Source organism: Pteronotus mesoamericanus, unplaced genomic scaffold, assembly GCF_021234165.1.
Source record: "Pteronotus mesoamericanus isolate MK-2021 breed Mesoamerican mustached bat unplaced genomic scaffold, CSHL_Meso_final contig_177, whole genome shotgun sequence".
NCBI lineage: Eukaryota > Metazoa > Chordata > Mammalia > Chiroptera > Mormoopidae > Pteronotus > Pteronotus mesoamericanus.
The window spans coordinates 6,051,683-6,065,462 of NW_026555073.1; the positions used below are offsets into that span (position 1 = coordinate 6,051,683).

The 13,780-nt window shown below is 39.4% G+C and overlaps 1 protein-coding gene across 5 annotated transcripts in view; it reads right to left on the reverse strand.

Moving 5' to 3' along the window:
* Positions 1-8,232: 8,232 nt before the first annotated feature.
* Positions 8,233-13,780, reverse strand: part of LOC129065395 (putative P2Y purinoceptor 10) — a 67,888-nt gene continuing 62,340 nt past the window's right edge. For all 5 annotated transcript variants that reach the window (XM_054566651.1, XM_054566655.1, XM_054566654.1 and 2 more), the window contains one exon: positions 8,233-9,723. In XM_054566651.1, coding sequence (XP_054422626.1) covers positions 8,700-9,723 — 1,024 coding nt within the window. In that variant the 3' untranslated portion in view covers positions 8,233-8,699. The remainder of the gene's footprint in view (positions 9,724-13,780) is intronic.

Genomic DNA, 13,780 nt, shown 5'->3' on the forward strand with positions numbered 1-13,780 from the left:
CTTCTTCATTATCTTTTGTATATCTACTATAGTTTTTTTGCTTTGTGGTTACCATGAGGTTACATGTAACAACTTATATTTATCAATAAAACATTGTCTATTTTAACAATGGTGTGGTGATTGCCAGGGGAAGAGGGCAGGGGAGGTAGAGGAGGGTAAAGAAGGGATAGTGAGGACAGAGACTAGACTTGGGGTGGTGAACACACAATACAATGTACCAATGATGTATTATAGAACGGTACACTTGAAACCTGTATAATTTTATTAACCAGTGTCACCCCAATAAATTCAATAAAAGAAAAAATAAAACAGTATAAAGTTTATAATAACAAATTTAAATGCATTCTAAAGCTATACACTTATATTCTTTCCCCCACATCTTATATTTTTGATGTCACGTTTTTCATCTTCTTATCATGTTCATCCTTTAACTAATGATAGTAGTTATTTTTCTTCTTCCTTTGGGTTTTGCTTCTCTGGAAAACTTTTTCTCTCTCCTTTAATTCTGAATGATAAATTTGCCAGGCAGAGTATTCCTGGCTGGATTTTTTTTTTCTTTCAGCACTTTGAATATATTGCACCACTCCTTTCTTGCCTGCAAAATTTCTGCTGAAAAATATGATCATAGTGTTATGGGGGTTTCCTTGTATGTAAAAAGTGATTTTATATTACTGGTTTTAACATTTCCTCCATATGTTTAAATTGTAATACTTTCATTTTAATGTCTTGGTGTGAGTTTGTTTTGGTACACTCTGGGTTTCCTGGATCTATGTCTGTTTTTTTTCTTAGGTTAGGGGAAGTTTTCAGCCATTACTTATTCAAATAAAATTTCTGCCCTTCTCGCTCTTTTGTCTTTCTGGGATTTCTATAATGTGACTGTTAGTCTGTGTGATTTTGTTTCATAAATCCCATAAACTATTTTCACTTACTTTCAATCTTTTTGCTTCTCTGATTGGGCGATAGTTCTTCTGCCCTATCTTTGAGTTTACTAATCTGTTCTTCTGCTACATCTAATTTATTATTGAACTCCTCTACCATATTTTCACCAGTTATTTATTCTTCAACTGTGTAACTTCTGTTTCCTTTTTTATATTTTCTATTTCTTTGTTGACATTTTCACTGTATTCATCCACTTAATTTCTTCTGAGTTCAGTGGGCGTCTTTATGACCATTGCTGTGAACTTTTTATCAGTTAAATTAGTTATCTCCATTTTATTAAAGTTCTTTCTGAGGTTTTATAGTGTTGTTTAGTTTGTAACATGTTTCTTTGTTTCTTAATTTTGCTTGACTCTGTGTTTTTTCCTGGCATTAGATGAAATAGCCTAGCCACCGCTCACAGTCTTGAAAGCTTGGCTTTGTGTTGGAGACGATCCTTACTGTTGAATTCTGTACTGGTTTTTGGTTGTCTGTGAAACCTTTGTGACTGTCAAACACCTTATTTTATTTTTAACAGCTTCCAGTACTTAATGGTATTCCAAGGCCAGTGTCCCAAAGGGGAGGGTCTCATCAGCAACTAGATTCATGCTGACTGGAAACCAGAGCCTTAGACAGCAATTTTTAAAGAATGCAAATATATATAGCCCTGTGGAACGTAAAGGATAAACTCCATCAGCCACCAGAGCCAAGTTTTGTGGAGGTGTTCTCTAGGTAGCAGTTGAAAATATTGGGGCTCCAGATAAATATATAAATTCCTTTCTGGGTGATCAGTAAGGAAGAACAACACAGAGATGGCATTCTTCTAGTTTATATTTCCTGAGAACATGTTTATAGCCCCTAGATGTATGTCAAACCTGAAGCCTGCGTCTAAGTCTAAAGCTCCAGGATAAGAAAATAAGCGTCTATTACAGAAAGGGTGGGTATGTATTTTAGACTATTGTCTGTTCAGTGTCGAGGGAATGGGTAACTTTCCAAGAACTGTGTCTTTAATTGTTAGTCTCATGGGACCCAGGAATAAGAGCTATCATGTCCACCAGAGCCAGGTTGCTGCGGAGCACACCAGGGCCCGTCCACATGGCCCCTTGGTGAATGCCCCAACAATTAATGCTGGAAGGAGTGGGTCTTTATTCACAATATTCCAACCTTCAGAGAGCTTAGAACACCTCAGCTCAGAGCCCTTCTTTCCCACAATACCCAACACTTCCCATGCTCCTTACCAGGCTATAAGCCAAAAACATCCCCAAAAGTTTCCTATGTCCTTATCTGTGCAGGACCTGGAATATGTTGCCATCAGCCTCCGTATAATAGTCCAGAAAAGCATGTGCCTTGTTACTCTATATCATGGTGAAACTCAGGAAAAGCATAAGTCTTAATAGCTAAGGTAAAATCCAGGTGCAGCTGGTCAGGATCTTGCAAGGAAGTCCTTTGCAGCTCCAGAGTCAGCTAGAGGAGGCATGATCCACTGCTCTTTCAAATCACATGGCAAAAATCCCTTACTGCAGAGAGTATGTTTCTTCCCTCAGTACTACTCCCTGCATGGCCAAGAGCTCTTCTCTTTCCCAAGCCACATGGCTAAGAGAGAGAAATGGCTCCCATGCCTTGTTTAAACCCTGGGGCCTCCTCCATAATTCCATTTCTGACTCCTCCTACAATCGACTACATCTGCCCATTCTCTGGTCGCCATTGTTAATCCGGGAAGCTGTGGCCCCAAGACATAGGGGAACCTGATTCTTGTTCTTGTACAGGCCCAGCAATCAGGGAACCTTCTCCAGGCTACATCGTGGGTTAAAGTCAAGCCCATTTCCCTGGCTCCGGCACAATGGGCAAGCTTTTAGCATTTCTATAATACTAGCCAGCCGTTGTTTATATGCACAAAACTGAAGGGTGACTTAATCACTGTGCTGCCATTCTTCCCAGGCCCCAAGCTAGGCTTGTGGGGGGTTTTGGGGCTTCTCCGCCTACACCCCATTCTGAACCATGTTCCACACCCAGTACAAGGTGATCAAGTAATGTCTGCTGGGCAGCAGCCACAAAAAACAAGGCACCGGGAATAAAAACTGGGGCATCAGTGATATATAAGGGCTCCCCTCTGAGAGATGGTGGTGCTCTGGAGTCTGGCAGAGCGACAGTGTCAAGATAGTGCCCACCCTCTGAGGTGTCAGGAAAAGTTAACAGTCACCCTTCAGTTTTGTGTTTAATTAGAAGCCTGTCAGTCAGGCTGCAACTACGGTGATAAGCACGTTAGTCCACTTTCACAGAAAGACTGAGCTCCTGAGTCTGTTACCTTTCGCTGTGCCCTGGGTGTGGTAGCTGTTTAACAATTATGTCTATTCATTATTGTCCTGTAAGACCCATTAGCATAAGTCCCACTGGCCAACACAACCAATATAGAGGTGTCATCTGGCAAGAGCTACAAAAGTCAGGGTACCAGAGAAGGACATAAGCTCCTTTCTGTAAGAAACTGGTGAGCTGGAACAAGGCAGAAGAAGAGCACAACAATTGCATTCACTGGCCTCCATCCCTAAGAGCCCTTCCATAGGCCCCTCAGGCCAAAGCTCCTGGCCAAGCAAATGCAGCTCTTTCTCAGAAAAAGTGGGGGTGCATTTCAGTCTGCTACCCGGACAGTGCCCTGGGAGTGGTGGTCTGCGAACTGTCTGTTACAGTTTCATGGGATCCAGGAACACAAGCCTCCCTGGCCGCCAGGGCCACGAAATCAAACGACATGCTCGGCATGACAGCCTCAAAAATTGGGTCACCGGATGTAAAAATAAGGGCAATAGACATATGCCAAAGCTCTCTTTCAGAAGATAAAGAAGGGTTAGAAGAAAAGAAATGAAGAACAAAGGAAAGAAAAAAAGGACAAAATGATGGTGCCCACTGGCTTTAGCAGGACAGAAGGACAATAGTAGGTTCACGTTCGCTGGCCTCTATGCGTGGAGACTATCCCTGCAACCTCCTGTCCTCAGACCAATGCTTTAATATTAGCCAATGAGTCTTTTTCACAAAGTGTACGTGCTCTTCCAACAGTTGCATCTGTGCCGGCCTCTGCAACAGACAAGTCAGCACGTGAGCCCTTGAACACCTGTTTCATAGTTTGCCACAGCCCGCCAGGTGTTCTGGGCATGAACCCCGTTGCTCTTCAAAGCCATATTTTGGGTACTTGTCTCTCAACTGCCAGTCTTAAATGATGGGGTACTTAATGTGGTATACAAACCTTTTGACTCTCAAATTGAAGCACCAGGTTTTCAACTCCTTTTCACTTGTGGGTTTTCTCACCTAGGGGTGGGGTTTATGAGAGCATCTAACCCTTTCCTACAAGGCTTTGATATGGTTTCTCTCTCATTTTCTAATGTGAAGGGGTTGCTTCACCAGGCTTTAGGGGGTTTTTTCCCCTCAAAGGATACTGTTGCATATAGAGCTGTGGGTTCAATGTGTCCATGGAAGAAGGTGAGGTCAGGATAGTCCCACATCGCCATCTTCAACAGCAACCACACTGTTACCGAACAATGGACCTGTGCGGGGGGTGAGGAGGTGTCCAGATGCTCAGATGCTGTTACCGAAACAACGTCCCCCTCCTTCCTGGGAGTCCCTCAGTTGGAGGTCCTTTGCCCGCCACCCTTGGAATCATGGCTCTCAATGGCAGAGTTGGGTGAAAAGGAAAGGAACTATTTCTCCAAAAGTTATACAGGTGTGATTAATGGCTAAATGTAACTCTTAAATCTCAAAATCCCTTTAAAGCCCCCACCATTTAAAACACCCACCAACACACACAGTCCTGCCTTCCCCCCTTTGCCCAGTCAGGCCAGTCAGGGGCACCGTCCTCCAGAAGGAAAAGACCAGAAGTCCGGGGCTCGGCTGGGCAGGCCTCTCGCGGGTCTCAGCACCATCCGCTGCGTCGCCGCGATCTCCAGCTCTTAATCCATAACCACGTGGCACCTTCTCAGGGCCCACGAGCAAGAGTCCTTTCTCCCCTTTTCCTTCCCTCATGGCCTTCCCACTGTTATCCAGAGTCTGTGTCTCTCTGTCTCTCCCACAGGCCCCTATCTCTCCTTCCTCTCCCAGTTACATTCAGTATTAAGTCTTTCAAACCTGCCAGGTTAGCCTTGTTGAGATGTAAAATAACTCTCTTTGCATATGAGATCTGAGCCATCCTGTTATTGACATGCAAAATGACTCTTAGTGGCCCTGCTCCACTTCAGGTGAGAAGCTCGCCAGTTACTGATACAGGAAGCAGCTCTCAATGGCCCTGCTCCAGGTCTCCCATCCCCCACAGCAGCCCATCTTGGGGCGGAGAGAATATCATATTTTCTTGGACACCCCAATTTCTGGACCTCATTACAAATACCATTTGGGGGGCCCTAGCTGTGCCCCATTACAATACCTCTACATTTTACAGCCTCATTGATTACTGCTTGCCTGTATATTTATAGCCAAACAATAGTACTTCTTATTACTCAACTCCCCACTTTTTTTCTTTCTACCGTTGCCTCAATAATGCTTACTCTTCCTCCATATTTAGTAATGACTTGAAAACTTTTCTGTTATCCAAGACCCAGTTCAAATGCAATTTCCCAGCTCTTGAAAATGTACACCCCAACCCCAGAAGATCAGAGGATCTGATAGTCTACGCTAACAGCCCCTGAAATTTTGCTTCTCTTCTTTTCCTTTATTAACCAATTTGAAATTCAGCTTCTGTAAACCAATTGTTCTCTCCCTAATCTATCAATTCTGTATATTAAAAATTCCACACATATAATTATCCTAAACAAAGTAATACATGAAAAATGAAAACAATTTTCTGTTTCAAAAACAAAATTGTGGTTAATCATTAAAACATCAGAGAACCAAAGTACCTTAATTATTCATTGCTAGTAAATTTGAAACTTTGGAAGATAAATTAATTATTTTAAAACCTTAATGTATAGTAGCATACTTTTACATGTAATTCTGTTACATTTGTAGTGTACTTAAAGGCACAGTATTAGCTATAAAGAATTAATATAATAACCAAACTACTTACTCCGTAAAAGAGGAATGTGGTTTAAGCAGTAACCTTACTTTTATGGTGGGTCATAATTCTGGAAAATATGCAAAAGAATTATAGGAGAAACTGATTTTGTTATAAATGCAATTTTATAATAAGGGAGTTAAATTTTCACATAACAGTGCGATGATTAATATTTTTATAGAAATAACCACATAATCCTTCAGTACAATTTATTTTGTCTACAATAAATGTTGTATTTAAACTCTGTGCTTGAATTTAAAGCTTTCTAAAGGTAAACAGCATAAGCAATCATGTATAAACTGTATTTAAGTTAGTATAGATTGTTGTACAAAGTTTTTATACTCCTCAAAACTCATCTTTATTTTTTTTAACCAGAACCATTGGGTGGGTGGTCAAAGTCTTTCATTAAGAATATAAGATTTCTAAGTGGATTTTGAGGGGTGTTTTGCAGGGATTTGGGAGCAATGTCAGGCTATTTGGTGAAATTTTGAAAAGTTGATTCAAGGATATATGTGTTACTGTTCCCTTTGTCTTACATGTTGTCCCTGTGATAAGCAAAGAAATAACTTCAAATTGTTCATTACAATACCTTCAATGAATCTCACTGGCTTCTTGAACTGTTAATCTCATAATTTGAAGCATTGTCACTTTTTCCACTGGCATTATATGTTGGGGCATTTATAGGGTTACCATACTGAGTACATGAAACACAGAATTTTTTCTTGTATTATTATTTATTGACCATTGTATTATTTTTACATATGAACAACCATACATTTACTATTTCCCCACCCTGTAAAAGTCATCCTAGCCTTTAAAATTCAAGAACCAACTATTTCTGGCTTTGATGTTATCATTTTCTCACTACGATAGGGACTCACCACCCCCAAAGATTTCATTTTAATGGTGGCCATATAAAAAGCCAAATAATTTAATTTCACCACTAATCCACAGTACCTCTTGTCAATAACTTGAAAGAGGTAATATAAAGTGTGGCTATTTAGAATCGAGGTTCCTTTTCTTCACAGACATAGCAGAATGTGTCGTTCCAAATGGGTTTCTTTCAAAATTATCTCTTTGGAGTGGGTCTGTTGGTATATTATTTCTGATAATGCTGCCATTCCCCAAGCAGATCTGAAAACCCTCTTTAGGCAGTGCTTTCAGATGCCAATTAACAAAGCACAAGAAAATCCATTTCACTGCTTTATAATTACAGAACTTTTTCCTGCCATAGAATCCTTGCTCCTTTTTTAAAAAATTCGTCCTTGTTTAGCCGTCCCCTCATCCATAGCTAGTCTGTTCAAACAGATATTCTGAAGACTATCACTTCCTCTCTGCACACCAAATGCCTGACATGCTATTTAAATTGCAAGCATAAAAGGTTAGAATGTTGCGTTGAGCTTCAGAAATGCCAACCTGAGAAGTTAAGGATTCTTTATATTTAAATCCTCCATAATGGCTCTAAAACAATAGCTAGAACCTCCAGAAAACTGAAGATTTCCAGAAGGACAACACACACTTTTCCCCCATTCACTCATGATGTAATAATATTTCCTGTTTCTAATCCAATTCTATGAGCTCTGTTCACAGAGAAGGTTCTTAATAAATACATGTTCAGAGACATGCATAACATGATTTTAGAAAAAAGAGGTTGGGCAAGCTTCAAATTTTGTTTTGTTTCACAGAATGCTCATCTCTCAGCTTTAAATCTGTCTTTAATCTGTTGATGGGATTTATACGACCTATATTAAGCCTTAAAATATATTTTGGGGGAAATAATAAACTATTTAGGTTTCCTATATCCCTGATCATCAGGACTCTGTAGCTCAAGGCTGTATTAGAACAACATCCATTTATCATTTGATACCTTGCAGCCTGAAGCCTGACACTTACCCCTACACCCCGCAGACTTTTCAGATAATCTCAGGTAAATTTTGTAAAAATGGTTTTGGTCTCATGTGTCTTAGCTTTAGTCTGTGTCATCACCATTCAGGTCAAGCTTAGTACGGACCTTGTAAAAATAACAACACGAGTGGAGTGAATGGCCTAAACGTATGTGGTACATACAGGATAAATTTTGACTCACCAACGTTTATCGCCCAGACAAGTTCCTTCAGATCCCTGAAGTTCCATTTATTTATTTATATTGGAAACTTCCACAAGTTTATGAGAAGGGCCTGATGAGATGCTATATGTGGAAAGTGCCAAACCGGAACACAATAGACACCCAAGACATTTTCAGTGAATGAACAAATTCCCATGCCCTTTAATCAAATAGGTTTGTGGTCCTGACATTTGTGCCACATCACCTCATTCTTCACTCCCTCACGCCTGCTCATTTATCTCTTGGAAAGACAGGATATGTTTACTCTCATTCACAAATAAATGTCTTCATATAAAAAGATTTGCACATAGAAAAGATTCATTTATTGTACCTTATTAACAATCCTTTCCCGAAGAAATGTTTCAGATAAAATTTCTCATTTGCATTTGGTTGAAAACATCTGTAAAGACTTGAAAGTGCCTTGAATTTCAAAGAGGGAACAGGCAAACCCAATTTTCCTTTCCTCCCACATTTTTCACATTCTGCCTCTACCATCAGACCCCTATGACCACAACTATTACATAAGAGGACATTTATTTCTGTTGTTCCCCAAGTTCAGTTACAGAAATTGTTTGGCTGGTCTTTCAGTCTTGGAAAAAAAAGGGGGGGGGACCAGTTAAAAAAAGTTGCAACTTAAGAGTTATTTTATTTTTAGGAAATCATTGATGAACCACTCTCCCTGCTCATGAGGCGGGATCGGGTCAGAGAGTTGCCATGAAGGGACAGTTGGTCACGAAATTCGGAGGCCATAAAGTAATAGAGAATTGGATTCAAAAGGCAGGAGAGACTTGCAAGGCATAGAGAAAAAGGGTGAAAATACTGTGTGCTTCTGACAATGGAACAACTGATAATGATTTTTTCCTGTACCATGGTGTAAAAAAAAAAGTTTATATGATAGGGGGTGAAGCATATGAAGAAGACCGCAGCGCACATGTAAATCATCCGCAGTGCTTTCTGCTTCTCACTGATTCCCTGGAAAGCCGTTGGTGGCTGTCTCAAGAATATAGTAGTTTTCCAGGTACACCATGCAATGATAACGACTGGGATCACAAATCCTGCCAGCTCAGCAAGAGTAATCATTCCAACCAAAGCCACAGCATCCATTTTCTTGTATCCAAGATCAGCAAAGCAGGATTCGTTTTTCTTGGATAATGCAGCACTTCTCAGGATGGGAAATGGCAAACAGGCAGTGCCCACGACGACCCAGATGGCAGCGCTGATGCCCACATCGTACCTTCGCTTCCAGTCTCTGGCCCTGAAGGGCTTGAGAAGAAAGAAGCACCTCTGAAGGCTGATGCAGGTCAGGAAGCAAACGCTGGCGTACATATTGAGATACTTCAGGTAGAAGCACAGCAGGCAAAGGGGCGTCTGGAAAGGCCAGTGGCGGTTGATGTAGTAGTAAATCCGGAGGGGTAAGGACAGCACGTGAGCAAGGTCAGCCACAGAGAGGTTGATCATGAAAATGATGGCTTTGTTTTTCTTGCTGATGAAGCGGCACAGAACCCACAAGGCTGCGGTGTTGGCCAGAAGACCAGGGATAAAGATGGTAATGTAAGTGGTTGCATAGAGCGTGTGCTGAAATTGCAAAGGAGTGTCATCGCAGGCATTGGTAGAGCTGTTAGACATCTTGAATATTTCAGTATATTCATTAAGGTAAGCCGTAGAGTTATGATCCCTGCCCAGAGCAAAGAGAAAAAAGGAGTAAAATGGTTAATCGGTTCTTCAGCCAACACCCAGATTCCTGTTTAGACTTGGAAAGAAACAGAATATTATAATTAGAAGGGACCTGTTTGCAGATGAATGCTCACAGAAACAAATGCTCACAGAAAACATACCACTCATCTAAAGTCACCTAATGAATCATTTAGAGGAACATGAAATTGTCCCCAAATTGCCCTCACAGATGGTGAAAGTTGGCTTTTGCAGGCAAGGGTATCCGGAAGCATTTAGGCTCTTGTTCCCACCACAGCAAAAATGGTATGGCATTTGAATCTGTTTTTCTTGCACCCAAATTTGTCTTGCCCCAGCCCTTGTCAAAAGTAAACACTGCTCACTCATTCTCAATTGCAATGATAGCGATTGAGCCTCACCTTTTCTGTCCTTTTGTCTTTACTTCATCTGCTACCTTGCCCATTGGGCCCTGACTTCCCACCGTGGCACTCCACAACTTGCAAAATGGCCCTCCCTCTCTTAGCCTGCATTGCCAGTATGCTATCTGATTATTTTATCACAATGGCTTGTGGTTCTCATGCACTTTATGTCTCACCCTTGGCTTAGATTTCCTTCCAAATTTACATGAAAAATTCCAGTAATATATGAATGTATAAACTGAACTGGGATATTTCCACTTATGAGGGTAATTCTCTGTCTAAGGAGAATTCTGTACTGGTGCAACATCATGGACATAACAGATTATCCAACAGTCACAATAAACATTGATTAGGACGCCAGCAAAACAAGCCACCAATACCATTTCTTAGAAACAATTTAAGATTTCATGCGGGGTTGTTTTGTTTTGTTTCCATTAAATTAGTCATCACAAAGAATAAAAGACTTCTGGATTTCTTTAATCTTATTTTATCATTTAGTATGGTTTTTATTATGTATTATATGTAGGGCCTGAGGAATATAGAATAATGTTTAGGGCGTCTCAAGGTCTCGCTTTGGGTTTACATAGGCTGTCTGCAAATAAGAATGGCAGAAAAGCAACAAACTCATTATTTTACTTTAGCTTTCCTGTAGAATTTTAGACTGGAGAGGAGCTTTGAAAATTATTTAATTCACTCTGGACGTAATACAAGTAGATGAAGCAAGGCCCAGAGAGGAATTCATTACGGCCACAAAGCCACCGAACAGAGATCTGGGATTTCAGATCTCTGAAGGACAAGGTGTCTAACCTTTATACACATTCTTCTTTTCCTCATTTCTTTTTCTCTCAAAGACAAATTTTGCAAGTATAGCTTCTTTCCATATTGCAGGAATGTTTATTACATTAAATGCTAGAAGTGGAAGAAATAATGCAGTGAAGTTATTGTTCAGGTGGAGTAAGGATTTTGTTGTTTTTATTTTGTCTTAAGTTTATAAAAAAAAGGAGTGGACAAATGTCTATCAGATCCTCTGCCTACTTTTTAAATAGATTGTTTGTTTGTTTTTTGGTGTTAAGGTTGTAAGAGTTATTTATAATTTTTGCATATTAAACCCTTATCAGATTTATCACTGGTGAACATTCTCCAGATTGGTAGGTTGTTTTTTTCATTTTGTTGATTGTTTCCTTTGCCATGCAAAACCTTTTGGATTTGACCCCAATATCTCTGCCGCCATACATAGTTATTGCAATATTATTGGCTATATTCCCTATGCTGTGCTTTACATGCCCATGACTGTTTTGTGACTATCAGTCACGTTCTCAATGCCATCATCTTTTTTCCCAGTCGCCCAAACTCCGTCCCCTCTGGCAATCAGCAGTCTGTTTCCTGTATCTGTGAATGTGTTTCGTTTGTTTGTTTATTTTGTTCTTTAGATTCCACATATAAGGGAATTCATATGGTGTTCATCTTTCACTGATTGAAGTTCTTCACTCACCATAATTTCCTCTAGTCAGGGGTGTCCAACCCTCAGCCCATGGGTCGCATGCAGCCCAGGATGGCTGTGAATGTGGCCCAACACAAAATCGTAAGTTTACTTAAAACAGGATGAGATGTTTTTGTGATTATGTGTTGCAATGTATTTAATGTGTGGCCCAAGACAACTCTTATTCCAGTGTGGCCTACAGAAGCCAAAAAGTTGGACACCCCTGCTAGGTCCATCCGCGCTATCACAAATGGTAAGATTTCATGGTTTTTCTTTGGCCTTATAATATTCTATTGTATATATGTACCCCAACTTTTTTATCCACTTGTCTGCTGATGGGCAATTGGGTTGCTTTCACATCTTGTCTATTGTAAATAATGTTGCAATGAACGGAGAGGTGCGTATATTTTTTCAAATTAGTGTTCTGGGTTTCTTTGGATATATACCCAGAAGTGAAATCATTGGGCCATAAGGCAGCTCCATTTTTAAATTGTTGAGGACCCTCCATACTTTTTTTCATAGCAGCTGCACCAGTCTGCACTCCCACCGAGAGTACTTCACATCCTCACCAGCACTTGTGGTTTGTTGATTTATTGACAATAGCCATTCTGACAGGTGTGAGATAGTATCTCATTGTGGTTTTAATTTGTATTCCTCTGATGATTAGTGACGTTAAGCATCTTTTCATATGTCTATTGGCCATCTGTATGTCCTCTTTAGAGAAGTGTCTAATCAGGTCCTCTGGGCATTATTTCATTAGATTGCCTGGGGTATTTTGGTGTTGATTTGTGTGAGTTATTTGTAAATTCTTGATAATAACCCCTTAATGAATGTATCATTGGTGAATATATTCTCTTATTGAGCAGGTTGTGCTTTAGTTTTATTGATGGTCTCCTTTGCTGTACAAAACCTCTTAAGTGTAGTCACACTTGGTTTTTTTTGTTTTCCTTTTGTTTCCCTTGTCCAAGGAGATAGATATATCAGAAAGAACATTACAAAGAGCAATGTCACAGAGTTTATTGCCTAAGTTTCGATCTACAAGTTTTATGGTTTGGGGTCTTACATGTAAGTTTTATATCCATTTTGAGTTTATCCTCGTCTATGGTATAAGAGGGTGGTTTAGTTTTTTCATGTATCTGTCCAGTTTTCCCAAAATCATTTTTTTCTTTTTTTAATGTTTATTTAAACCATTTTTCTTTTTAATTACAGTTAACATAAAATATCATATTAGTTTCAAGTGTACACCCCAGTGATTAGGCATTATATAACATTCTGATATATCTCATACCTATCTGACACCATATGTAGTTGTTACTGTCTTTACCCCATTGTATGTTCTCACTTCCTTTGTTATATATTAATTGACCATATAGGCATGGGTTTATTTCTGGGCTGTCTATTCTGTTCTATTGATAGATGTGCCTTTTTTTATGCCAGTTTCATGCCATTTTGATTACTATAGCCTCATAGTATAATGTGATGTCTGGTAGCATGATAACTCTAACTTTGTTCTTTCTCAAGATTGCTATGGCTATTTGGGGCCTATTATGGTTTCATGTAAGTTTTCAAATTATTTGTTGTAGTTCTGTGAAAAATATCATTGGTATTTTGGTAGGGATTGCATTAAATCTATAGGTTGCTTTCAAAAGTATGGACATTGTAACAGTGTTAATTTTGCCTATCCATGAGCAAAATATATGCTCCCATTCATTTGTATCACCTCAATTTCTTTCTTCAATGTCTCATAATTTTCCATGTACATGTCTTTTACCCTCCTGGTTAAATCTATTCCTAGGTATGTTTTGATGCAATTGTAAGTGGGATTGCTTTCCCAATTTTTTTTTCTGATAGTTCATTATTAGAGTATAAAAATGCAACCAATTTATGAATATCAATTTTGTATCTTGCTCTTTTACTGAATTTATTTGTCAGTTCTAATAGTGTTTTGGTGAAATCTTTAGGGTCATTATAAAATAACCAGGGGATTATAGCATAGGGAATATCGTCAGTCAATAATGTAATAACTATGTAGGGTGCTAGGTGGGTACTAGACTTATTGGGAGAATCATTTTGTAAATTACTTAAATGTCTAACTATTATGGTGTACACTTGAAACTTATATAAAACAATGTTTAGTATCAGTTGTAATACAAAAAATTAAA